Source organism: Lepisosteus oculatus, chromosome 2, assembly GCF_040954835.1.
Source record: "Lepisosteus oculatus isolate fLepOcu1 chromosome 2, fLepOcu1.hap2, whole genome shotgun sequence".
Lineage (NCBI taxonomy): Eukaryota > Metazoa > Chordata > Actinopteri > Semionotiformes > Lepisosteidae > Lepisosteus > Lepisosteus oculatus.
In genome coordinates, this window is record NC_090697.1 from 77,918,767 (window position 1) to 77,945,856 (window position 27,090).

General features: G+C 49.9%; 2 protein-coding genes across 3 annotated transcripts; one reads left to right on the top strand and one right to left on the bottom strand.

Moving 5' to 3' along the window:
* The first annotated feature begins 1,107 nt into the window (after window positions 1-1,107).
* tpk2 (thiamin pyrophosphokinase 2) lies at window positions 1,108-6,287 on the top strand. Its single transcript, XM_006625368.3, has 8 exons — window positions 1,108-1,409; window positions 2,174-2,412; window positions 2,752-2,815; window positions 3,190-3,320; window positions 4,018-4,136; window positions 4,746-4,878; window positions 5,549-5,645; window positions 6,015-6,287. Exons 1-8 carry the CDS (start codon window positions 1,334-1,336, stop codon window positions 6,065-6,067), a joined length of 912 nt encoding a protein of 303 aa, XP_006625431.3. The 5' UTR covers window positions 1,108-1,333; the 3' UTR covers window positions 6,068-6,287.
* Window positions 6,288-6,635: 348 nt separating this feature from the next.
* On the bottom strand, window positions 6,636-25,811 carry rbm10 (RNA binding motif protein 10). Of its 2 annotated transcripts, XM_015352750.2 has the most exons (23): window positions 25,689-25,811; window positions 24,884-24,957; window positions 24,010-24,451; window positions 23,622-23,825; window positions 23,208-23,277; window positions 20,939-21,012; window positions 15,818-15,904; window positions 15,200-15,260; window positions 14,901-15,062; window positions 14,381-14,541; window positions 12,896-12,993; window positions 12,668-12,755; window positions 12,114-12,291; window positions 11,418-11,533; window positions 10,807-10,924; window positions 10,345-10,436; window positions 9,677-9,871; window positions 8,808-8,957; window positions 8,567-8,629; window positions 8,085-8,276; window positions 7,859-7,921; window positions 7,471-7,559; window positions 6,636-7,122 (listed from the first exon to the last, which is right to left on the bottom strand). In XM_015352750.2, exons 2-23 carry the CDS (start codon window positions 24,898-24,900, stop codon window positions 7,032-7,034), a joined length of 2,811 nt encoding a protein of 936 aa, XP_015208236.2. In that variant the 5' UTR covers window positions 24,901-24,957; window positions 25,689-25,811; the 3' UTR covers window positions 6,636-7,031. The 2 variants fall into 2 exon arrangements, with proteins under 2 accessions (XP_015208236.2, XP_015208863.2); XM_015353377.2 differs by lacking the exon at window positions 25,689-25,811 and having other exon boundaries at window positions 24,010-24,618.
* Between the last annotated feature and the right edge of the window lie 1,279 nt (window positions 25,812-27,090).

The window sequence follows — 27,090 nt, forward strand, 5'->3', positions numbered from 1 at the left end:
TGCCCCCCCCCCCTCCCTGGGCCCCACGGAGCATGGACTTTCTGTGGAATTTCCCCATAAAAAAAACAACAAATTGCCTGGAATTCTGGATAAATATGTCTGTTCCCGTAAGCACTCCAGGGAGGTCAAACACTGTGTTCCTCCCAAGTCAGAAGCCCTTTGAATGATCCCATGTCCCCCTCCTCCTTCCCCCGAATCTGACTGAAGCTCCAGGGGGAGCTGGCGCCAGGCAGCTCGGAGCCGACTGACCTGCAGGTCTTATCCAGCTGCATCTGCACCATCAAGATGGGCCAGGTAGCCTCCTCAGACCTGAGACCTCCTCTGCCCAGGCCTGGCCTGGGGGAGCAGGAGAGGGGCTCTCCTCACGTGGACAGGGGACACAAGGCTGCTGCCGAGCCCTCGTCCACACAGACTAGTGAGCCGGCGTGCGCAGGGAACCCTTCGCTGGGGGCCCTGTTGGTGCAGACCCGAGCGGGGGAGGCCAGGCCAGGCCAGGCAGAGAGAAAACAGATACATCCCGGCTGCTGCTTTCTGTCAGAAAGCCAGAATGGGGGGTTTTCTTCTGCCAGACAGCCCCTAGATCAACACGATCTGTTTCCTATTACAGGACAGCAGAGGAGACATTCTGATAAAGGAGCTGAGAGGGAGGTTCAGAGAAAGAGATAGAAACCAGTAATGAACAGACAGCATTCAGGAACACTTTTAATACCCCTTTGCACGCAGAAGACCGATTGTGTTCATGTAAATTAGTTGTTGCTGCTTTGGAAACACTGTGATTCAACAGTCATGATAAAAAGGTTATTAAAATTTAAAATTGCTTAAATATTTTAACATGAAAATCTAAATTTAGCAATAATGCCGGCGATTCGCACAGGTAGTGAAATCAGTCTGACGGACGGTAAGGTAGCGACTCAATTACGTTGATGAAATCTGTGCGCCTGTATGAGGTCAGCTGGGTCACTATCCCGGTCCTGATTGGTGCTGCTGCTCGGAGGAGGGGGCGGGTATTCCAGCAGAAGAGAGCAGGTGACTGGACACACTCCCTATCAATCACAGGAGGTCTGTTTAAGGTGGACCGAGAAATCTTCCTAATTCAATACTAATTTCAATAATTCAGTAGCAAGCGCAGACGTATCGTTACTGAGAAAAAAAGCTACTCTCCAGCAAAATTGTACTTTCAGACGTTTTACTTTAAAGAGTCTTTTTCCTAGTTTTGCGCAGAAAGCAAGGGCTACGGGAAGAGGCCGGGTCAGCGGTGACGGAGGCAGAAGAGTTGCTGGTCCCCCTTAACCAGCCTGGTTCCGCTTGCCCGCTCGCCGGCTCTGCAACCCAGATGGCCGCCTCTCCCGTGTCCTGGTCCGATAAAGCTCTCCGGCTCCTCCGGGGGCTGAACAGCTTCTACCTGCCAGGTGAGGCGGCGCGTCACCTGGTTGAGCAATCGACTACTTTTCGATTCGTATTTGGATTCACTGTGGGTATAGACTGTGATTATGTCTGGCGCCAGGCGACTCAGAATTGGCCCCCTGGCTTGCAAACAGGACAAACTCCAGTCGATAAGACTCAGTTCAGATGCACTTGGGCCTCAGAGCTGGGCATCAGGACTCAGGCGTTCAGCAGCGGATGAGATGGTTAAAGTTCGTGCAAGCGAGGCTGTGCTTTAACGAGCGGAGTTCACTGACCAGGCAACAAGCGAAATACAAAACAATGTAAAACATACCATATCAAGACACACTGAATGTTAAATATGATCAACAGATATTACAAATGGTTAAGGGCACAAAAAATAAAGCAAGTTCAATTCATAAACACATTGAAAGTTGCAAGAATCAGATTGGCAGGCAAGCACTCAGTGACATGCTAAGAGCCATTAAAAGGGACATCAGAAGATTAATGTTTAGACCAATGATCAATATGCTTTAAGCCCTGATTTCAGGTGTAGCCAATACTTTATTCTGTATCTCTTCTGTGTGTTTATTAGTAATGGGTATCGGTCTAACTCGGCCCTTCACGCGTTGTTAGGTGTTTTTCTGTGCACATGGAGGATGTTTCTACAGATCTCCATGTGCAGAGTTTGTGTGGGGAAACTTTAGGAAAACGTTTCTCTCCTCTCTCCTCTCTCCTCTCCTCCTCTCTCCTCTCTCCTCTCTCCCTGGACTCTGTCTCCTCTCCCCAGGATCCAGCCGTGCTCAGTGCTGCCCGTTCGTGGTGTCGGGGCAGCAGGTGGGCTGGGTGCCCCCTGTGGTGGTGCAGGAGCTGGCCCGGTTCTCGGAGGTGTTCCAGACACAGGGGGGCAGCGTGGAGCTCAGCCCCAGCCTGGGCTCTTACGCCGAGCGGTCAGCAGCAGTGGACACAGTCTTGCGCTGCCTGCGGGAGGAGAACAGGTTTCGCTGCCTGAGGGGCTGGAGGGAGGAGGTGAGTCGTACTGCCCTGCGCCCCGAACCCCACTCAACTCACTGCCCTGCGCCCCGAACCCCACTCAACTCACTGCCCTGCGCCCCAGTGCCCCGAACCCCATTAACCCTGCTGTCCAGAGCCCCACTGTCCCAAACCCCCCTAACCACACTGCCCAGCCTCAGGTCAGGCGGCAGGGACCCCATCCCTCCGTGTTCGGATCAAGGAAACTTCCAGGACGCAGTTTATCGTGGGCTCCTCAGAAGTGCTCGCAAACCTCTTACAGTTTTGTTGTGCTGGGAGAGTGCGTAGGGACGGCAGCTGGGCTTTCTCCTACCCTGACGGCTCTCTGTTCTGCAGAAGTACGAGGTGATGGCGCGATGCTGTGACCAGCCCCTCCTGGCGATGGAGCGCTCGGCTACCAGTAAGTCTGGCTCCGATCTGCTCCTGACACCCCAGACTCCCGGGGCTGCTTGTAAGAGCAGGGCTGAAAACGCTGAACTCCACTCTGGTCTTACAGTCTGACCCCCATAACCCCCTTCTTCACTCGCATTCCTGTGCTTGAATTCCTGCTCCTGGCACTGCTCCTGTATCTCAAGCTCGCTGGGACCTGGGTGGCCGAGCTATAGAAATGCCTTTCTGGTGATAATGGGAGCTCTCTGCAGCCTCTGGAGGAGTTCCACACGTTTCACACCATCCAACCCCCAGCCCAGCTGCAGGAGCTGAGCAGAAGTCTGGCCTGTCTTGGGGGCCCTGGTCACATGACCCGCCGTCTGTGTGTGTGCTTGCTCTCCACAGGCCTTTTCGGTGTGAAGCGCTATGGCGTCCATGTTAACGGGTTCACGCGCCAGGCGGACGGGCAGCTGACCATGTGGGTGGCGCGCAGGTCCCTCAGCAAGCCCACCTACCCTGGACTCCTGGACAACATGGTGCAGAGTCCTTCCTTAACTATGTCCCATCTCTAGCTTGTCCTCCTGCACTCTTTCCCTCCAGACTCCCCTCTGCTCCCAGCATGAGGACATGATGGCCCAGCAGCCCCGAGCTCAAGGGCCGGGCCAGCTGTCAGGCTCCCTTACCGCTGTCAGAGCTACCAGCAGGAGTGTGTGCCGACACCCGTTTTCTCAGGGGTGCCCTTGAACACATTTGCAATTGATAGGTATTGTTTAGAGCAGAACACAGCCCATCATGTGAACTGCAGGTTGATATTCTTGCATTTTGTTTCATTTTTAATTTAGACATTATTTAGGTGGCAAGGCAATTGCTCTCCCTGTCTGTACGGAGTTTGTGCGCTGGCTGCTCCAGTGGTGCAGGTTAACAGTGGAGAAAAGACTCAGAGCCGCTCTAGAATCTGGTTGCTTTGTTAAAGGAGGAAGAAGAGCCACAGTCAGCAGGAGACAGAAGGTCTCTCCTTGTCATTAAGTGGACTAACGAAAAGTCTGCAGTTTCTGAACAGCAGCACTAAGCGAGAAAAGGCACCTTCTATTTCAGTTCACAAAAATTCCACATTAAGGGAGTTTTACCAGCTGGAAGCAGCTTACAGGGATTTTCTGGGTAAGGGGGAAGTTCAGCCCGGCTGGAGGATGCAGTCTGACCCTGTGAGGGTGATTGTGTCCGCTGTCCACACAGGTGGCCGGAGGGGTGGCCTGTCGGACCACCATCGCAGAGACTCTGGTGAAGGAGTGCATGGAGGAGGCGTGCATCCCAGAGTGCATTGCAAAGCTGGCACGGCCCGTGAGCACTGTCAGGTGAGCGAGCCGCACGCGTGAGAGACTGAGAGTCCGCTGCAGAGTACAGAGCTCTGACCAGGGTCAGTGCCTGGAGTTCAGCCTGAAGCAATAGATCCCTGCAGTACAATACCTGCTGGAGCTGACCGAAGTCTGCAGTTAGGACTTTGTCAGCTAGTTTGCTTGCTACTTCTACTCATTTTAAGCATTTTGAATGCTGCGGGCTTCCATGATCATTGCTTATTCCCTACCCAGGGGATTATTCTCTTGTACCAAAATAAAAGCAGGACTGTGATTTGAACAATATGTAGCCTGTGAATTTTTTAACTGCTCCACTTAGATTGAACAGGAATTATTGCACTGTTGCCTGTTCTGATGGTGCGTTTTCTTGCTTCCTTGTAGTGCTTGTGCTATACTCTGCTGCGTTACAGGTGTTGGCTAATGACAAGTGCTTTGTAACAATGAAGGCAGTCTTTCAATTTTGACTGAAAGTTAGACATTGCTAGAAAGAAAATTTGTCAGCCTGTTTTGGTTTCTAGGGGAAGAACCCTGCAGGGGTTGTCCTGAGTGAACTCTGCATATGCATTCCTGCTCCCAGCGTGAGCTCTGACCTCTGGCTTCTCTCTTCAGCTACACGTATGAGGACGATGAGGGGGTCTTCCCAGAGAGCCAGTTTGTGTTTGACCTAGAGGTGCCCCACGATTTCGCCCCAGAGATTGGAGATGGGGAGGTGCAGGCATTCTACCTGTGGCCCATGGACAAGGTCAGAGCTTGATTAGACCACGATCAGTCATCTGCTGCCAGAGCTGCCACAGAACAGCACAGTCCGACACGGTGTGTGTACAGCCGGCTCCCACAGCATTTGGATCAGAACCACAACCCCTGAGAGCCAGGGCTTGGTGTCAGGTTTGTGCTTGGCAGAATCAGGGCTCCTCTGGCAGACAGCAGTACCATTGTCCTTGGGGACAGGGCTGCAGGTTCGAGAGGAGAGCCGGGGACAAGATGGGGCTGGGGGTTCGAGAAGAGAGCCGGGACAGACATTCCTTGTTTACCAGGAGAAATTTAAACCTTTTTAATTTGCAATGTGAATTCTAAATAACTTTGGTCTGTTGCAGGAACAATTATGTTTTATGTTGCATGTAATACACCTGTCCCCTAGGCAGCTGCATGATCTAGAGACTCGCATTATACCTTAACGTGGGTTTAATGAATGTTGAAAACAAGATTTGCACCTTGTGTTGCAGTGATCATCATGTTCCCAATTAGTATCAGCATATGCATTAATGAAAACATGCCTGTCTCGCAGGCCCAGTAACATCATATTCTGGAGAGGACAGCATTAGGCAGGAGATGGGAAATCACGGGGGGAAGGAGGAGCTCAAGTCTCCAGCGTTAGCAGGATGTGCACTGAAACTCCTCTCTCACACCTGCAGGTGAAGGAGGTGCTGGTCAGTGCAGAGTTCAAGCCCAACAGCGCCATGGTTGTACTGGACTTCCTGCTACGCCACTCCTACTTGCACCCCGACACTGGTATGTATACAGTCAGCTCCTGTACGAGTGCACAAAGCAAACAAAGCGAAATTGGGAAATACCCTTCATGCTGTTTGAGTTATCTTAGGTTTCAGGTGCAGCTTGATGTTCTAGAAACTGGAAAAGGTTTTAGGCTGTTCTGTATTGGAAGATACTGTAAGGGGAGCAAGTTACTGGATTTTAATGCAAAAGGGGCAAGAATGGACAAGACTAATTCACAAGGGTTGAAGATTTTTCCAGTAAATTTTCAACCTGAAACTCAAAAACATTTGATTTATTCATAAATGAAAATCAGAGGAGGCGTGAAGAGATGGGGGAACACGTGGCCCTGCAGGCATGGAGTTACACGTGTGTGGCTCTCTGTTTCAGAGCCTTACTATCAGGAGCTTGTGGTGGGGCTGCACCGGCCACTGGGACCCTGACTGGCAGAAGGCTGCGCCCAGGAACCCCCCCGCGAGCTGGAACCAGCTGCCTGCTGTCCGTTCCCTCTGCAGATGAGGAAACTTGAGAGCCAGGGTCTCTCAGCTGCGGGCAGGGAAAGTGGAGTGTTACTGTTGGAGCTCATTTGTTTTGAGCCGTATAGCTCTGTAGCTTCACTCCAGTGCTGATCCTTTAATTTGATAAAATACCCTTGTTTCCACACTGCTGGCTGCTAGTGGCTTTCACTGTATGGGCTCAAAACTGCAAACCTCTAGTGATGTCTTTGTTAACAGTGGCACCTGACATGAGAAACTCTCCCCCCCCCCCCCAAAGGTACAGATCTTTTCTCTTAGAGCTGCCTATGCTGTAACTTTATAGGATACCCTTCATCCAAACAACTGAAACTCCCATCCAGGTGAAGCTGCTTTTGCTTCAAGCCACAAAGCCATTTTGTCAGTCTAAGCTGTAGCCCTAACTGCTCAGTGTGTACCTGAATGAATTCATAAAACAAGGGAAGGGAAATACTTCATCTGTTCCCAGATTAGTGTGACAAAAGACGAAACTGCCCCATGCACTCCAGCACCTTTAATCAATTTGTGAAAGACGCTGCATCTCTGCACAGTGCGCCAGCACTTCTCCCACCTCTGCTGAGCTTCACTGGGAGGACAATGTGTGCCTGTGGGCAGCAGCCCACCCCTGGCACAGCCCTCCTGGGGGCACATAAAAACAGGTGTCCTTGAGGCTCTAGGGGTTGTCCGCTGATCCACTCAAAGCCAGTACTTATGCCAGTTTGTATTGCAGTGTAGGGGCCGATTTTCTCAACAGCTGCACCAGTGACAAGACAGACCAACACTCAAGTCCATATCTTCTGAAGGTGGCGTGAAACAGGAGTGTGGACGACGGCCAGCGGCCCCTCCTGGTCCCTGCTGGGCTGAAAGCTCAGTCTCTCATGGTCCTCTCTCCCTGTCACTCCACCTGGATGTTTCGGGCGAGCATGCTCCTCTTCACCCCTCCCTGTAGCATCCGGGCGCCCAGGCTGTTCCCCGCCACCCCATCGCTGAGAGAGAGAAGAGGGAGACATTCTGGTTTTGTTTACTCTTACTGACAAGCACAATGGAGCTCTGCTGTTCACCTTTGGGTCCTGCTAGCTAGTGACTGGCAATGATTTAAAACATGAATGAGATGGGACAGGAGCACAGCCATAAACTGACAACACAGGCAGCACAGAACAGGCTCTTTTTTTGTTTTCCTGGACAGGAGCAATGCTTTGAATGTTTTTCTTTACAGTTTTAAACTGGACTCTAACATAGATCAGTACTGCAGGTGTGGCAGTGGGTGATGTAGAAGGTATTAACGCCACACGACCCTTGAACTCGGGACTGCAGTCATGAAACGCCTGCCTTACATGGAGCTGTACTTTCTCTTCTTGGTATCGGACTGTTCTGGGAACCCGATCTTCTCCCTCCGCTCTGCTGCTCGATCTCTGTATCTCAGCTGAGAATAAAGGAAAAACACTTGCAGATCCACATTTTAATGAGCACCGAGAGCTTCAGGCATTGACATGTTCGCTATTCGGATTTTCTTGTCTCTTTCCTCTCCTTCAAGAGTGCAACTGCCAAATCGCAGAATGTGCACAAACTAATCAAAATGAAACATAACAAAATGACTGCATATTTCACTACAACACAAACAATATCACATGCTATTGTGCTTGTTCCTGTAAGGACAACTTATCTGTGAAGCAGGCTGCTTTTCACCAGTGTGTGTCTAACGGCAAACTCACAAACACCAACCTCTCCTTCTCGGTCTGCTCCCTCCTGGTCAGTCATGCGGGCTTTCCTCTGATCCAGGTTTTGCTGAAACAGAAATTGGTCAGAAGACATGAAGGAAACTAGCGCAGAGACTCAGTGCTGTATCCTCTGTAGCAGGATCATTCTCCATCATGCGGCTGGACCGGTCCATCGGGAGTGGGCTGTGCTGCAGTGGTGGGACAGGTGGACCGGCGGTCCTACTCCTCACCTTGTGCAGTTCGGACAGCTGCTGGTGCCGGAGCAGCGCCTCCTTGCTGGGGAACTGTCTCCTGCAGAGCAGGCAGGCCAGCTTGGTCCAGTCGGTCAGCCGCTCCTCGCGATCCGCCCCCTTCTCCCCCTCCTCCTCGCTGTCGCTCTCCCCGCTGTAGGCAGCCACCAGGCCCTGCGGCGGGCTGCTCTTCTGCAGCACAGGGGAATCGAGAAAAGGACGCTGATAGCGCTCACGCAGCCCAGAACACCCAGGCAGCAGCTCTGCGAGCCTGAAGCCTTATTTCATCAGATCTCGGCAAGGTTGGGCAGGGTGTGCTCAAGCACATTCATGCGTTTGCTTTCAAACAGCAGCTGCAGCTTAATTAAGTTGCCGATTTGTTTTTTCTGCTCCCCGTGAGGTCAGGGGTACGAACAATCATGGGTGGACAGTCCTCAGACGGGGCAAGACCGCCCCCTGTTAGAGAACACAGGAGTACTCACCCCTCTTTCCTCACTGCGTTTCAGCTGATCCATCAACGTCTGGGGGCGTTCCGACAGCGTCCCCTGAAAGAGGAAGCCAGAGCCAGTGCTCTAGATGTAGCAGTTCAGAAATAATTTGTCCTTTTGAGGACTAGCTCTGTGCTCTGTGCCCAGTTGAACTCCACTGACCCGCAGGGCCTCAAACACAGACCCACAGCTCTAGCCCCATCCCTCCAAGCCCGTGTCTCCAGCAGGAGCGTACCTTCTTCTCTAGGATGGCGTAGCCAGCGTCCGCACTGGCCGACTCCCGCCTCTCGTCCTCCCGGGAGGAGCTCAGGGGCATCAGCGTGGAGCGGAAGTTCTCCTTCTGTTTGTTCAGGCTCTTGGCCCAGCGCTCCATGTCCTTGGCGATCTGTGGAGGAGGAGAGAGGTGTCTGTGAGCAGAGGGCCGGGAATCTGTTCCTACACTTCCCTGCAGCCTCCTGGACCCAGTTCCTGTGAGGCTTCACTCGTTCATCGCTTGCAGACCGAACGTACAGAAACAGGTCGCCGTCCAGCTGTGAGAGTGGCCATGGTCAAGCCGGGCAGCCATGGATCTACACGTGCCCAGTTACAAAAATTGGCTTCAACATCAATATCCACACTAAGACAGACGGCTATTCTCTGGAGTTCCGTTCTGAAAAATAATTACACATAACAGAAACACCTCTGTACCATAAAATAAACTGATAAAATATTTGGTTGTGAAAGGACCAGACAGAAATGGCGACACAGGGCCCGATGTTACCTGATGTCCCTCACTGATTTCTGTACTGCAGCCTCCCGTTCATTTGACTTTAGTTTCAATAAAGCAGAATAATGTTCAAATGGGCATATATAATAAATTAAGATTCACATGTGATGCAGAAGAAACACTTCAATACTCTCGGCCATGGTGCATTTGCAGAGAGTAAGAATATAGTGTAGCACAGCAGGAGCACACATCTCAACTCTGCAGACCTTTCTTCCAGTTCATCATCAACTATTCTAAGGATATTCTAAGGATTTCTGATTAAGAAATGAAAGTTCAGGCTATAAGAAGCTCCGGAGTGGCTGTTCCTCCCTTCACAGCTGCTCCTGCTGGGCAGGTACCTGCTGGGCAGTCTTGGTCTTGGGTTTGTCCTTCTTCTCCTTGGTGGACGCATTACAGGCAGCAGTCTGTGTGGGCACAGTGGCGCTGGACGCGGCTGCAGGCTGGGCCTCAGAGCCCTGCTGGGCAGCAGGGATGTAGGTGCGGCGCTCACCATCCCAGTACATGTACTGCTGAGTGTGGGCATTGAAGTAATACTGCAGTGGAACAAGGACAGCAGAGACCCCAGTTATACTGCAGAGGAACAAGAACAGCAGAGACCCTAGTTCTACTGCAGAGGAACAAGGACAGCAGAGACCCTCAGTTTAAGCTATTCATCCCTGGTACGGCCTAGAGCGGCACTCGTTAAATTCTGGCTTATGGTTTTATTAAAGCCGAGTCCTAATTGACTTTGCAAAAGTAAAGATGGGCAAATTAACAACTTTTTAAATAAACAAGAAGCAATGTTATAAAATATACCAAGTTCACTTTCAGCTTTGAGGAGGCAACCTTTAGGTCAATTAAGGGTTCAAAAGGGCCAGGAGTCAGATCAATAACCAGAAGACCCTGGGAATCGGAAGGCTGGTCAGTCTGTTCAGTGCCTTTGTCAGTTTTTAATGTAATTCTTCTGGAGAGCAACACATAGCCGTACTTCAAACAAACTCCTAAAAGTTTGAGGACATTGGTGCACCTGGGAGTTGGGGTCATAGTAGAGACCAGTCAGGGGGTCGTAGTAATAGCCTGAAGTCTCGTCGTACTGGTAGGTAGACACATCTGGAACAGCTGGAATGAGAAAGATGCCCCATTGCTTGCGTGCACAGATTTATTTTCTGAGGTCCCTGATTGAATTAATAATTTACTGGAATCATGCAAGACCACTGAATGAATGACGTGTATGAAGTTCTGAATACAAAAGCTCATGAAGCACAATATCTGAGCATCTCTCAAAATGAGCACCATTCTTTATCCTTTTAAAATCCCTAGTGGCAGGAAATTAAAAACTGCAATAAGGACACGCATCCTGCAGTAAGACAGGAGAGACACCTTTCAGCTGCCTCACAAAAGCATGGCCTACTGTTTTTCACAAGGTATCCCCTATCGGTAGCCTCCCAACCGGACAGGGAACAGGCCCTCTGGGGGGGGGGGTACTCACGGTACTGCTGGTACTCGAGGAGAGTGCCAGGGGTGGCAGGCTGGCTGCTGGCGGCTGGCTGGGGTTTGCCGATGATCTCTGTCTTGTGAGCTGTGGCTGGCTGGGTGTACTGGACAGCCTGGGAGAGTCACCGACAGAACCTCTCATACATACAGAATCAAATCTTGAAAACCCCAATCAAACAGACACCCTTCTTCTCCCGACACAGAGACAGAGTGGCAGATTTCCAGCGAGCGCTGTGGCCAGAGCTGCCCTGCCTCTGCGGCCTGCGGGGCCAGGCAGACGCACCAGCCTCAGTTGCACGAGAGCCGGGCCTGTCCTCTATTACACCCCTGCGACACGGCTTCCTGCCGCAACACCGACTTGACACCGGAGCATTCTGGCCTGTAGCAACACATTGTATTTCCCTCTGGAACCTGTCCAGGGCAAACCCCCTTGCCAGATGGGGTCTGGCTTCCCCACAGCCCTGAACCAGGCAAGGGGACTAGAAAAAGGAATGGAAACATTATCCCACTGCAATGTCCTAATACTGTTTATAGCACAGAGCAAGTATTTTATAGTCTCTTGCAAGCCTTTGCGTAAATGACAGAGAGCCAGTCCTGCGTGGGTACCTGGGCCGACTGTGTGCTGGCTTCTGTGGTCACCATGGGCGTCTGAGCTGCTGTTGTCTGGGGCAGCTGTACAGGATCCACACCAGGCACCTCTGGCTCTGAAGAGACTGTCGCTGCTGTCTCAGAGGGACAGAAAACACATTCAAATATTAAATTCAGCAAATGTAAAAGGAGTTGCAGTCACGCATAAATATATACAGGTACATGCTGTGGCACAGCACATCACAGCACATGGTCACATCCTCTGTGCAGCCCATCAGTCCAGACATCATCGATCTAGTCTGGGCTCTGTCACTGGCAAGCAGACAGCAGGATTCCTCAGACAGGCTCAGGTTGGCCACAGTGCCTTTGAGCTGTAGTGCAACAGCAGGCTTGCCATCTGCTGAGCACCCGTGAGCTTGCAGGGCTCTCAGAAAGAGCTACACAGCACCAGTCTGAGGAGTGACAGGTCCCCTCTCTGACAAGGCTCTGTGGGACACACAGGAAGTGAAAATGGCTCTTTCTCTATCAGCGCAAGGCTGCACCTACTTTGTGGTCACTGTGGTGGTACATGAGGTGCAGCAGTCAGCTAAGTGAATGGAAAAGTGCCAATTTATCCTTCAATGTGCTGGCAAGGATGCGCTCCGAACCCCAGATGCACTGGAAAGAAAGGTTTCTTTCCGTTTCCCACTAGTGTACATATTTTCCGGTACTGACCTTGAGTTGTGGCCACGTATGACCCTATCAGCCCAGCGCCCGCAGCAGTGCCGCTCCCATGTGGATTGCTCTGCGTCTCGTAAGCTTGTGAATACTCCTGCGTCTCCCCATACAGTGCCCCCTGCTGGTACAGGCTGTAATCGGCACTCTGGGCACCTGCTGCTGCCGTCTGAGCTGTCTGCAAGAGAATCAACCACATCAGTGACCTCAGCAGCACATCTGTGCTGCTCAAAACGACACATCCTGCACGAGAAGATGCAGAATCTGAACACAATGGAAATGTGGAAAACGTGTCTGAAAGATGATGTGCTTTACGCAGAGTTGGGGAAGACTGAAAGGAAACATTCTGGGGTCCTTCAACAAATCTGAATGAAATGTAGAATCTATAAGCTACTAGCAAACCAGTCTCTTCTCTTCGAGTGAATGTTAGTGGTAGTTTTATGGTCTTTCTCCAAGGATGGCCAGTGCCAGAAACAATCAGCAAGGCTGACTGAGTGACCCCACTGAGCAGCTGCATTTCCTGAGTGACCCCCCCGCTGTACAGCTGTAGTTACCTGAGTTACAGCCCACTGAGCAGCTGCAATGGCTGTACTGGCCACTGTGGCAGCACTGACCCGGCTGTTGTCTGTGAGAAAAACGTCGCTGGAAGAGAGAGAGAGAGAGCGACTGTCACACAGGGGCTTCAGTCACACTCAACACCAGCCTGAGTCCAATGTCCTCCCCTCATCGGTCCCACAAGCCTCTCCATGGGGTCAAGTTGGCTCCAAGGTGGAGCACCGTACCGCTTGGAGCCCTTGGCGAACTCAACGGCGATGCTCTTCCCATCGATGTTGAGGGGCGGCTGGAGAGCCTGCAGGATCTGCAGCAGCTGAGATGCCTCCTGTGAACAACATGACACAGCAGTAAAGACAGGCTCTCCAGGCTACTACTAAACAGAACTGTAGATGCAACTACAGATAACACGTTAATAACAGTAAAGGTAAATATACAGAACACATAAATATTCATTTATTTAAAAAAACAGTAGGAAGGAAAGAAGGAGAAACAACAAAGAGGAAAACGAAGTGGTTCTACTCTACAGACAGGCGACGATTCGCACTCTGAGGACCTGAGGTTCATAGAAAAACATCTTTCCCTCCACAGGAATGCCTGAAGCATGACGTGACCACCGCAGGAAACAAACCATACAGCACAGACACGACCACATTCACCGCCAGGGAACACCGACAGGGATATGTGCATAGTTTCACATGCTCTCACTGCACATACCAAGAAACGAACACTCATTTGTAAAATGTGTTAATCAAACTATCGTAAAAAAAAAGTGAACGTGTTGCACTTGGATCGTGCCATACAACACCCGGTTCTACAAACGTGTATGAATCTATCTGGATAAAAGCCTTTTGTTTACAAAAGTACAGTATAGGAGCTATAGCTGCCTTCTGTATCTCAAGCTCTGCTTGTGCGACACAGAAGACTGTAAAAATGGGATCGACGCAGTGAAGTCCAAAATTACAAGTACTTCCTTTTGGAAAAAAAAATAAAACTGCCATTAAGGGGACTTAAAAGCATGCAAGTTAACAATTCTGGAAGTGTCTTCACACCACAGTTCACAACTTGCCAGACTTCCCGTTTACAAATATTATTTGGAGACGGATTTGAACTTTGAACAGTAAGATAGCATACTGCTTGGCTTTCGTCCAATATACACTTGCGTGGGATTTTTCCTTAGTTGTCCTATAGTAAAATTTTCATTCAGTAGAGACTAGCTTTATGACAATAAAAAATACCTGATTTTGAAGGACATTTTCTTATTTTATGACACAGTAATATTGTTGCTTAATGTAGTCACTATTACAAAACAAACAAATGCAAGAATAATATTTGATTCCTGCAGAATGTGGGAAATATTACTGCACACACAGTTCTGTAAAGGACCGATACACTCCTGTGTGAAGAAAACAGTCCTACACAGCACACAATTCTCAGTCATTATACGGTCCTGTAGTCAACAGATGCAAAATTAAAACATCCAGATTTTTATGTAAAATCTAAAACATTTTAAAAGGAAATAAACCACAATACTCTCAATGCCTCCCCTTATGCAAATTCCATATGCTGATCTCACATGCTCACACCCTCGCACTCACACTCACAAGCGTGCACACACTCACACCCTCGTACGCTCACACCCACGCACGCCCTCGCACGCTCGCTCACACACACACCCACCACTCCTGGCCAGAAGCAGAGGCGGCAGGTCTCACCACAATGGTGGAGAGCTGCAGGAAGGCGAAGCCGCGATTGAGCTGTGTCTGCTTGTCCTTGATGAGCCGCACGTTGGAGGGCGAGAGAGTGGCGAAGGGTGAGAGTGCTGTCAGGATGGACTCCAGCGTGGTGTGAGGGCCCAGGTTACGCAGAATCAGAGCTGCACACAAACACAGGGACAAGCTGGCTGTCAGGCCTATGGAGGGGTTTTACAGACAACACCACACAACTATCTGTTGGAAGACGGCACAGTGGGCTGGTGTCCTGCGCTGAACAGGCGTCACATCTGGGCCTTCCTGGATAGGCTCCCAGTTGCAGGTATTAACAGTAATACCTGCCTTCAGATGTGTGTACATTACTGATCTGCTGAACAGACAGCCCTATCAAGGCAGGCTTATGATACATAAAAATCGGTTCAGACATCGGGCAGGGAGGCTCACACATACACTGATCACACTGGAGCACACACAACCCGGGTGACAGTAGTTTGAAGTGGGAGGACGCTGCTGCGATACTCACTATCATTGGCTACTTCTCCGCTCTGAGCAGGCACCCCAGCAATGGGCAGGACAGGGGCCGCAGGGGCATACAGGGTGGGCAGGGGCAGTAAGCCCTGGGAGGACTCCTTCAGATGGCCCAGGGGCACGTCTTTGCGGACCAGGGGCAGCTTCAGCTCTGCTTCTGCGGATTGAAGGCAAGAGCGGAAAGAGAAACGCATCAGTCAAAGAGCAGCACATCCCATCGGCGCTCTCCTGCTGTTCCGCTTGCAGCCTGCCCTTTCCCATGGATCTTGCCCTCTTGCCCACTCCTCAACGCACCCGACTTCGGCACGCCGCACTTGAAGCACTTCTCTCGCCGCTTGAAGTTCTGCACGCCACACTGCAGAGAGACGGAAACACACGACAGTCAAGCACCTCCATCACCACACTGACTGCCACACCGTGGGAAGGCCCAGTGGACAGGGTGGCACGTAGGCGCCTCTCAGTTCAATTACTCTAACAGCAGTGAAGCATCAAGACAATGGAGGAGCTGAAACGAGCCATCGCAGATACTTGTTGCCATGGCCACAATCCACATCACAGCAGAGATCAGCTTTGAAGAACAGGGTTCAAAAGCCTACATTTCAAATTCCTTTTAAAAATTGTGAAGTTGAAAAGGTCTCCGTGCACAAAATATTCTGACATCTAAATACACAGGGTAGGCCAGTCTGGACATCCCAACACACACTGTAGCCTGTAGACTGTCACTGACATTGTTTTTGCCATTTAACTCAGTGCTTTGACAGATTTAAAACGTGAGCTAAAGTTATAGGACACATGCAGAAAAAAAATCTTGATTTTCAAAAGTTGAAAAGACAGTTCCATTAACCGTAATAACATTCGAGATACCACTGGCCTTGTGAAGTGAGCGAAAAGCAAAGCAAGACTGCCCTGTACCTTGTTGCAGAGCCAGTCTTCATTCGCCCTGGGCTTGGGATCGCTGTAGTGCATCGAGACCCTCTGGCCCAGGATCGTGAGCACCCTCTGCAAAGCCAAACACACAGAGAATGAGGCAGGGCAGGGGAGGGCAGCCGGGCGCACGCACAGACAAGAGAGAGAGACAGACTGAGAGAAAGAGAGATGTAACCTTCAGCTTCAGGGACGGGAAAAACAACAGCCCGTTTGCCATGGAAATCATGAGTGTGGTTGTATGGGACCAGGGGCCTGAACCCCCCCCTTCTAGGGGAAAAATCTGGAGAAGACTAACCCTGCCCCCCCTTTCCTTGAACAGGACGGGCAGCGAACTGCTCCTACTGCCCCCAAATCCCACGCATTTGTGGAAGAAGGGGCTTGTGCTGAACCTGACACCGCACGCATGGAGAAGGTGTGGACCAGCACTGGGCAGCAAGAGTTGCTCTCCTAGACAGGCACCCCACAGTAAGACTGTGCACCTCGAGAGCAACAACATACTCTGCTGCGATTATAATCCCTACAGCTAAGACATGCACAACACCTCATTCCTACACATCCATGAAGCCGCAGTTTCTGAACTAGAAATGTTCTCTCCCCATGTCAATCAATACAGAACCAACTGGTTTCACCTGGTTACTGCTCTGTCTTAGGAAGCTACCCTACAATTTGAGGGAATATAAGAGCACATTTCACCCAGCAAAGGACCTGTTCAACCAAAAACTATCCATACACCTTGAGCACCTCAGCAGCAAGGAAACACAATCCATTTGAGCTGTTCTGCTACTCCTATGACTCCTCCTCACTGAGGATGTGAAATTCACGAGAGGGCTTTTTTGAAAAAGATGTTTCTATGTTTTTCAGCCTGCAGGAGCTCCAAGTTTAAGTGACTCCCTGGATAAAGTCACAATTCCACCGATGTCATGCTGTTTTCTCCCATCTGACCGAACACTAACGTCGCCAGGCTATCATGCAGCCTTGCTGCCTATCCAGCCCCCAGCCACACACCCCTTTCAAAACTTGACAGAGATTCCTGACCAACGAGTCCGGCTTGCAGAACCCTCCACACAGGCCACACTCATCATCAACCCTTCCGCACTCCTGGGTCTCCTCATTTCCTATCTATTAATGGTTTAAATTTATTATTAGGTTTGTTATCAGATTATATTATATTATATTAACCAGTTAATCAACTCTTTGATCTATCACATTAAAAGATGTGGCTCCACAACTTGCTCTTCAGGGACCCTGAGAACAGGCTTTCACCAGTGCTGCTGGCATTGACAACACTGCCTCCCAGCCAGCATCCACACATCGGTTTCAAAATACAAACTACCTGCTCCGAGTCAGCATCTGCACTTCTTAAAAAATGTCAAGCCAGGTTTTTATACAGTTAGATCACACACAAAAATGGCTCTCAGCTGTTTCTGTATCCCAGTTGCTCCAGCAACACTGTCAGCCGGGCATCAAAAACCCAGTGAGGATGTTGGCGTTAAAGCAAGACCAAGGCTCAGTTTGAACCAAATCCTCTGCCCACCAGCTGGCCGCACCGCGCAGACCCAGAACTGGACGGCAATTTCCAGGACAACGGTACTAGAGGCCCTTCCCAAGTGGACAGGTTTGTGAGTGGCCGGTGGGTACATGCTTGCCTTATCCAATTGGAACAGGTGATGAAACAGCTGTAATAGTAACCATGCTGTTAAGGAAGACACAGGAGAAGAGCTAGATGGGGAAATGAGGTGAGCCATGCGAGGTGAGAGTTCTGCAAGGACACTACACACCACAAACGGACACTAAGCACCCCGCCACCTCGCTGTAGCACAAGCAGGAGCACCAATGTGCTGAAAGGATGTCTAACGCACAGACTGGTCTAGGAGAGGACCCCCGAGGTGTCCAGACTGCAGAGCACCCAGAGAGCAGGACTGAGAGCTGGGCACGTGGATCCCTCCAACAATCTCCACACAGCCACTCAGAGGCATTACACACACCATCAGGCACCATTTCAAGACTTGACTGTTGCACCCACAAGCCTTTCTCAGTACTTTTGTCATTCTGTGGCTGGTAAACTGCCTATACAAATTTACACATTCAGCTTCTTTGCTCTGATCAATAACTCAGATCTTGGCAGTTACCTGCACATTGTTTATTTTTCTCTGGTGTTAGTAAAAAAGAATAGTCTCTGATGAAGTGTCATTTGTGTGCATTTATGTCTTTTTAAATGGAGAACAATATCAAGCAACATCCGTCTCACAGTGTTGTCAAAAATCCATTTAGTCTCAAAGTTTTATTGCCATCCCATGACTAGAACTGGTAGCAGCTAAATTCAAGAACACTATTAAGAAACATTTTCTGAATGACCAAACTTAAAAGAGGTGAAATCAAACTATATCCGAATTGATTAAACCAAAGTACAACCTACCAAAGGGATACAGCAGGAGTCCCTGTCGTCCACAGTCATAATCTTTTATTATGCTAAATTAATCTTAGTTAAAAAGTAGTATGCAATTTGAGTTGCTAAACAGCAAATATTCACATGGAAGACTGTGAGGGACTCAGTGCTTCTCATCAAAGCTATTTCCACTTTTTTCTCAGAATTTTACTTGTAAGAAGAATCCTATGTGTTGAAGGTTATAATGGATTTAAAAAAAACAGAATCCTTTACTGCCCCAACATAACTGAACACCCAAGGCATCAGCATCTGCTGAATGGGACTGACCAGATGCCTTCAGGAGGAGGCTGCAGTGCTGTGTGAAGTGCTGACTGAACTACAGGGGATGAGGTGTCTGGAAGGGGAACAGTTTAGTGCTAATCTGGACAGTGCCATGCTGTAGAACAAGGAAGTAATTGTTGGACGTTTTAAATTATTAAAACATATTACAGAAAAAATGCAGCCACCCAAGTTGGAACAGGGTTCCACACATTTGAAACAAAGCATATTTTAACCTGATCAGGAAGAATTATGCCTTGCAGTTTTATATATATATAAAAAAGAATAAATACAGTTTTGGATACATTTAGCATTTTCCATCATGTTCACAGTTCTGTGGAATGCTTTCAGATGGATGAAGTATGTTGGTATCTTGATTTTCTCTGAAACCCTGCAAGATATCTAGACGGATACAGTATTTATTTTGGGTCTATCAAAAGCTTTGGGTTCACAATATTTTTTTATTCTCACTGACAAGAAACAGATTAATGCAAGATAAACTGCTTTTGTTCCATTCACAGTAATTCTTTTGGTGACAGTAATGCACAAGTGAAGGGGAGGCGATTTCCTGCCATGCGTAACTCCTTATCGCCATTGGCAGGTGAATCAGACCCTCCTCCTCGTCACTGTTTCGTCCAACACGCTCAAGGAATCTGCTGCACTTGCACCCCCTCAGTACAACAAGCAGCAGCACAAACACAAAGCTCATACGAACCAACCAACAACCACCTGCTACTGTCACACAGTGCAAAACGGACAGACCCTCAACTGCAGGCGTATATGCAGGTTGGTCTGTAAATAAATACTGATAAACTGTTGTTCTCCAATCTCATTTACAATCCTTGCTCCTCTAGTGGCCTACCTTGTGATAGAGAGTGACAGATGGGGCTGGTAATATAGGAGTAAATTACCAAGTGAAAATTCACAAATGACAACATATGTAAGTTTTGAAAGACTCTGGAGTGGCTGTGGATGATGGGAAAAAAACGCCCCAAATCACCATCCTATTCTAATGCTGCAGGATGCCACAGGATAGTCACTACTTTGCTGTCCCAGAACCAGCTCCATCTACCAACAAATCTGACCCTGCATGTCCGAGGAGCTTGACTCCCAGAAAAAGAGAAAGGTGGTTGGGGTAAAAGAGGTCGCACAACAGATTACTAAATTCTAAGGATCTGGAAAATATCCCCATCGGCTAAAAACATGAACATGAACACGGGCAGGCAGGGACCAGGCTTATCCTTAAACACTCATTTCTGTGGCATTCAATGGGAACGTTCCTTTCTTTCCCCATCATCATCATCATAAGAGCGGTAATGATAAATGTGATCAGTGATCAAATGAAAACTGTTTTTTACATTAATTTGATTTTTCAGTTTAAGTTAAAATAGTTTAGAGAAAGGGTGCACCTGCCGGTTAGTTCAAAGAGGACAATGCCTGATCCACACCACTGCTTTCCCTTTCTGCACAAGCTATGGAGCAGTGCTGCCCTGGACCTGTATACTGTATCTGCCCGCAGGCTGGAGAGCTGTGTTCTGTATTGACGACCGACAGCAAACAGAGCAACCTGTGATGCAGCAGCTCCAGTGAGTGTCAGCAACAGGCTGGAGTCAACAACAGCATGAAGACCCCAAAAAGTTTAAATAACCTGGAGAAACATAAGTACGACTGTAAGGTTCTCTAAATGGCACTCAAACAGCGTGCACGCACCAGCTACAGCGAGACTCTGCACACCTGTTTCTACACTCACAGCAGTCAAGTGTGCTTCCCATTCTGGCATGGAAGAAGCCAAAAATCACCTGTACTACAGTGCATCTCGACCCCAGCAGGGCCTTCCGTACAGGAATCAAGTTCACCCAAATGACTTACTCAAGAACATCAAGGAAACTAGACGCAGGAGGATTAAGTGCCAATGTTTTACAATGGAAAGAAATAAATTTGTTCTGAAAGTGCTTTGCTTCAGAATAGTTTTGGATGTTTAAACAAACTACATAATCAGCATCCGAGGTTTCAGAGATCCCTGAAGAAGTCAACAGATCAAAAACATATGAGGAATCCTAAGGTGCAAAGACAATCTAGTGGCCTCCTCTTCTCTCCAACCCAGTAATAACTGTTCCAAGACATTTCCAAGGACGCAAAACCTTTTTCTCCATTACTGATACCTCTAAGTACAGAGCAGCCCCCGGACCCTGGGGTTTACACACAGCGCAGCGGAGGTGTGGTGCTGGAGTGTAGCTGTGCATGAGGTGTGACAGCTGGACAGCAGCGCCCAGAACCTCGCCCCCTGCCCCCCCGTGTGGCCCAGGCATTGCCCTGCCCAGCGGCACCCCCCCCAGGTCTGTTATGTTGTCTGGGCTCAGCGTGAGCAGGAGGGGTACTTGTAGTGAGCAGTGAGAAGCGACCTGATTGGTCTCCATCCATCGCGCAGCGTCCTGCAAGTGATTAAACTCGACGAAGGCGAATCCTCGGCTCTGACCTGGAGATACAGCATTCAGATACAGATACGCAGTGTGTTAGTGTCAGAGCCAATGCTGCCCTGCCCTGTCCGCACTCACTCTCGCCCTAGCCCAGGCAGACAGGCACGCAGAACACACACGGGCACAGGCATCCACAGGAGAAGCTGCCCTCCCCACCTGCCACAGGGCACCCAGGGAACAACTACAGGCAGAATGGCACTTAAAACAACACAGCTTGGGCCGCTAAATCTGGAAGCTCTCTTCAGAAACTGAGATGGGCACCTGAGTCTGTGTGTACTATATTATTTCATTTTCTCACTTCTTCTGCTGTATGTTATTCTTCTTCATTATCTGCGCTACCACATGCCTTCTTTGGCAGACAATTTCGCTCTGATCAGCACAGCGCTGTGCTGCAGTTATCTCCTCACTCACGTTTAGCTTTAGAAGCCTTTCAGGGTAAAGTTTATGTTGTCAGAACCAGCTAACTGGCTGGATCTCCTACCAGGCCTCACCACCCTAAGCCTCAAATGTAAAAAAAAACAACTTTAGTTTCTACATTCTAAACCTCCACAAACACTACTGCCTGTTGTCCCAGATATTAACTAGACTGGGTTACTGTAAATTCTAAACTAACTCAGAGTTTTCAATGTAGGCTTTCAATAAACCCCCATCTGCATTCTGAGCTCTGATAATAAGACTTCTGTTGTGATGGAATAGAATGTGAATTAAAATTTCCTTTCTCATACATGCATTTCCTTATAAATTCATTCCTCTCCTTTAATCCACTCACTCGCACACACAGACAGAAAGGCAAACCCACACTCTACATTCTTGCACACTTCTGCCCAATCTTCTGCACACAGCGCTCGTGGACACGGATTCTGCAGAATCAGTGCTTTGGTCAGGATGTCTGAGAACCAGAAGAAAGGGACTAAACTGGCCTGAGATTTGACATTAAACTGGACCAATTTCCTCTTTGAGACTGTTGGATTCATGGGGGGGCAACTTATTTCATCAAGGTTAGAGAGGAGCTGCACCAGTGTGTGAGTTGAATGGGAACAGGAAGAGGTTAATGTGAGGACGCAAACGTGAAACAGACTCCACATCTGGAACCTCTTTTACACTTAACCTCTCCTTGCTCCTTGCGTTGTAGACATGTTATAAGCTTACTCTAAGCCTAGGTGTGCATCCCTCATGTTGCGTTGTTAACCCACAGCTCTGCTTGTCTGACACAGTCACAGCCTCAGTCACAGACAGAGGAAGTACAGCCGACTTGAGTTTAATCCATCACAGGGAAAATCCACCGTCAGTCCGAATTCCAAGTTCTCCCTCGTTATGTCAAAATAAAAGCAATGAAAAATCCCAAGTTTTACTTTCAAATTGACAGATTTCTTTTTATCCTGAAAGATTTTAATATGGAGATAAGCACGCTGTGCCCGCAGCCCATTCTGCACAGGTCACTGTACAGCCTGCAAGCCGGAGGCACCAACACAAGCCGGCCAGAGGGAGAATCCTGAACTGGAGTTTTGCTGTAGTTCTGCGATTTGTATTTCAAATAGAACTGGAAAAAAAGACATTTTCTATAGCACATTGCCTTGATCACCACTGGAAATCTGTGACCAGTAGGAACAGAAATACCTGCCAGTTCAAGAAATTATTTTCTACAGATGCAGTCTCAGAACAGACCAGACACAGTCGTGCAAAGCCACTTAAGATACGAGCAGATCAGGCTTCGAAACTATGCTGATTCTGATGAGTTTCCTAATGCTAAAGCATCTCAATGGAATGGTTTAAAGAAATTGGTCCTTCTTTTAGTCCCCGCCTTCTGTACCTACATGCAATAGAAACTATCACTGACTTCTCAGGCTCCCCCAGAGACGGTGGAGAGGAAGGTCTTTCTTCTGTAGACCAGGGCGAGATACACACTGCAGCAACACCGCGACCACACAGACACCGAGGTGCTCGGGCATACTTACGATGGGGTCTCTCCTGCTGGGAGGAGAGCTCCTATGCCCTTGCTGGGGGGCGATTGTGTGCTCTGCTGTCTGAGGGTGTGTGGGGAGGTGTGAACCAGGCCCGTCTTGGGGACGGATCCCGTGTGGCTTGGTGTACAGACAGAGGCAGCCCAGCCTCCCGGGGAAAGCAGCACAAAGAATGGAGGAGGGGAAGCAGAGGGCGGGGGGAGGAGGGGAGACCCTGTGGAGTGCAGGCTCACCTGATGCCTTGTTCCTCATGAGCCGGACCTCCCTGGGCTGGATGCCCTGCTCCTGCAGGTGGGAGCGGATCTGCAACAACAGAGGGGAGGCAGAGGGATGAAGGCAGATCCTGACCCCAGACACGGACAGCATTATTAACATCAAACTGTAAAGAATTAAATCCTCGTATTTAAATCCCAGCCCCAGAGGGGAGGAGATGGAAACAAATCGGAGACCAAAAAGAGATCACATACACCTCGCGGTGGACACTACAGTGTCTAATTAAAAAACGAACGAGAAAAGAACAAGAGACAAGAAAAAGAAAAAAGGGAGAATCAGATCCTCTGTGGTACTTAATCAACATCTGCATCCCCAGACACTGCCTGCTGACGGCGCTGCTGGGGAGAGACGTCCTACAGCGCGGGGCTGCTTACCTCGTTGACAGTGGCGACAGGAGGCAGCATCCTCAGCATGATGATGTTGCTGGCTTTCTGCTCGCCCGAGTCGGCGCGGTAGTCCTGGTCCCGGAAGTCCGGGTCAGGAGGGAAGCCCGCCGACTCCTCCAGAGCATCACGGGCGTGGTACCCCTCGGATCCCCGGCCCCCCGCCAGGCCGGAGACGGCAGCCTCTGGGAACTCCTGCCAGGTACAGATTTACACACGACAAGCTCACAATGAATTCATTCGCACTTCAGTCGCTAAGCTTACATTTGAAGCCCGTGCCGCACGTCGAGAACAGCTGCAGCAGTCTGCGGAAGAGCTGAACGTCTAGGGTGACCTGGTCACCTGCCCGTGCCGCGTTAACGCTGGACCTAGACCTCACCTGCTGGTCGTCCGGGCCCTGAAACTCGGGGTCCTCGGGGTGCAGATCGCCATACTCCTCCTGCGCAGGGGGTCCGCTGTAGCTCTCCTCCTCCAGCTCCGAGGTGCCGTACTCCGCTGCGGAGCCCCCCGGCCGGCCGTAGGGCCGGAAGCCCCTCCTGCGAGGCTCGTACTCCCTGGGCCGCTCCTGGGGCTCGAAGGGCTCGTACTCGCTGCCGAGCAGCTCGCACTCGTGGGCGCGCTCCTCCCTGCGGAAGCGCTGGAAGTCCTCGGCCCGGCGGAACCCCCTGTCCTCGCGGGGGAAGGGGGGCTCCTCCTGCTCCAGCGGCTCGAAGCCCAGGCCCGCGGGCTCGTCCCGCCCGTAGGCCCGGTAGTCCATGTCCCGGTAGTCGTGGTCCTGGAGGTCGCTGCCGTAGCGGCCCAGGCGGTCCCCCCGCCCGCCCCTGCGGGCACAGGAGAGGCAGCAGGTGAGAGCGCGGCCGCGCGGCGGAGACCGGTCCGAGCCCACGGGAGCCGCTCCGGCGGGTTTCAGTTCAGCTGGTCTCCAAGTCAGAAGAGAAGACTTCTTCGCACAGACACCAGCTCAGCACGCGATATCACAGTGACCTGGCTACAGACGTGACGATAACGAGAGCAAACTCTTTATTTTAACCACCAGCCCAGGCTTCTATGTGCTGTATAATGCAATCAGTCTTCTGCTTAAGGACCTTGGCGAAGACTAATCTAGTAAGAAGCACAGTTAGTTCTCTAACTGCTCACTGGCATTAATAACACGAGCAGACAGCCGGGCCCCTGGCTGTGCAGGCAGAACTTCCTTCCAATCCTGCGCTGCGTCCCTCCAGGTGTGTTTGCAGCTGTTACCCTCATCATCTTACCGCCTCTCGTAGTCCATCCCGCTCCGGCCACCTGGCACACAGACAGCTCGGCACCCCGCACCAGGTTCGCTGGCCTGAGGGGGAGAGAGAGGAGTCATTTGGACCAGCACCACGCCCTGCAGAAGACCCGGACACACGAGTCCGCCTCTGTCACCGGGAGCTAGAGGCTCGGGTCACACGCGTCTCCTGCAGGCTAATCAACCCAGCTCACCCCCGTCGCCAAGTCTTTCAGATCCGAGCTCAAGAGGCGTGACCACGCCGTGCTCGTTTATACGACATGTAACCGACAGGAGGGGACAACCGAGGCCGCGCAGCTCTCCGGGCCGCCTGGGTCCCAGCAGCTAACCGGCAGCCCATGAGAAGCAGAGACGCTACTGAAGAAACAGTCGGTCAATCGGTCGGTGAAGCTACATCCCATCGATCCCCGGAGGTGAAGTGTACGCGTCCAGAGCCCCGGCACACAGGTGCTGACCACAGTATCGGCGCTTTCAATGGCGCTGCAACACACTGACACCGCTGAACAACACTGAACTACCGACATTAGAAGAGAGCGGAATCATTTCTTTCGCTGCGATTCAGAAATACAGCGTTAACCAATTCTGTCGCGCTTGTTGACATGAGGAAAACGGCGGTTTCGGTTTAAAAAAAAACATTTTAACGGGATTTGTCAGTTATAAACGAGACCAACGTCTACCTGCGTAAACAGCACCTCCGGGGTCTCCAAACACAGCGTTATTTTAACTCGCTGCTCGAAAAGGAGAGCCGATTAGAATGAAAAATCTCGTCAAAGGAACAGAAATCATACCTTCTGAAAGATTGTTCCGAAACGCCAAGGGTTAAAGTTATGAATAAACAAACATGTTTTTAGAAATGTTGGAAAAACCGTCTCGCTCTACGTCCAAAACAAAATGGCCATCTACCGGGGCGGAGCTTGGTAGGCGGACTGCTGCAGCTGATTGGTCCAAAAACTTTGGGTCCATTCCTATAAAACATATGATTGGGTAAGAGCCTTATCAATCAACATTTTTCTCAGGCGGGGCGTCCACAGCGCCGCTTTCCTATTGGATCTGACATTTCCCTTTAAGAGTTCCGCGGACACCATAGGCCAAGAAAAGGAAAGTCCGCCTCTCGTTATTGATTGGCTCTGCTTCTACGTGACAGCTTTTTCGAGCCCTCTGAGTGGTTAGAGGTGAAGCCGTCTTCTTGTACAGGAAGGCCGATGTCGCAGCGCGCAGGGCTTGATGCGGGTCTGTATGACTGAGGAAAGTTGGCCTGGCAGGCTAAAAAAATAAAGCGCACCCAGTGCTTGTACTGCAGTAACCTGGAAGTGAACAAAGTGCACGCAGAGAATGTAGAGCTAGTTAAACCTGTTGACGAAGACAGCAGTCACTATTCTGCACTGTTCACGGTCCTTCCTGTAAATTTCAGGCTCCTGAACGGATGTGACCTTTTAGAGTTGGGATCTTAATACCATTATTCATCTCATGTTCAATGTAAATCTGTAATGCATTTTCATCCCACAGTGTCTCAAAGCACTTTACAAGTGTAGGACTGGGATTTGTAGTGTTCATTTAAGAAGCAAGTTATTTAATTAAGGTTTGGTATTTAATGCAGCAACAGGGGCGGTTCTTAAGAGGGGGGATATGCGAAGCACAAAGGTTCGTGGTGTGTGTAGGGAGCTGTTTTGTTTGAAGAGTGGAGTTCTACAGGATTACATCTTGTAAGAATGATAATAGTAGACTGTGAATTAAAGGAGAACTTTGTTATAGATCCCCGAATGGCACTTCGTTGTTTTTATGTTTGATGTGGTTTCCAAACTGAAAATAACTAAAACCTGTTCCTGGAACCCAAACCCCCAGAAGATTTAATTTTTACACATATTTAGTGGACTCACTTAACTCGCCACTCAAGTGAATCCCCACCTTGGCGACACCCAGCAGCTGTTCTGCACCAGCAGTGAGGGAATTAGAAATCACTGCAATGATTGAATGTCTTCAACATGTGGTGTCTTTCAATATTCTAGCAGTACTATTGCTAACATCCTCAAATGGGATACATATGTTTTGAGCATCACAATGGAAGTGCACCAGAGATTGTATTTCCTGTGTCAACTGAAAAATGTCTCAATGTTTCCTGGGCCATTCTCATTCAGGGTTATGGAGTTATTACTGAGGGAATTCTATACCAGTTTGGTTTGGCAACGTGTC

Bases quoted from the DNA above. Each gene is read 5' to 3' on its own strand.
- rbm10 (XM_015352750.2), bottom strand. The intron at 15,905-20,938 runs GTCGCTTCTCAC...TTGGCTTTGCAG, and splicing joins GATGGATGGAGACCAATCAG to AGGGTGCTCACGATCCTGGG. The intron at 7,922-8,084 runs GTGAGGAGTAGG...TTTCTGTTTCAG, and splicing joins AGCTGTCCGAACTGCACAAG to CAAAACCTGGATCAGAGGAA.
- tpk2 (XM_006625368.3), top strand. From the start codon at position 1,334: ATGGCCGCCTCTCCCGTGTCCTGGTCCGATAAAGCTCTCCGGCTCCTC. The intron at 2,413-2,751 runs GTGAGTCGTACT...TCTGTTCTGCAG, and splicing joins TGAGGGGCTGGAGGGAGGAG to AAGTACGAGGTGATGGCGCG. The intron at 3,321-4,017 runs GTGCAGAGTCCT...CTGTCCACACAG, and splicing joins CTGGACTCCTGGACAACATG to GTGGCCGGAGGGGTGGCCTG.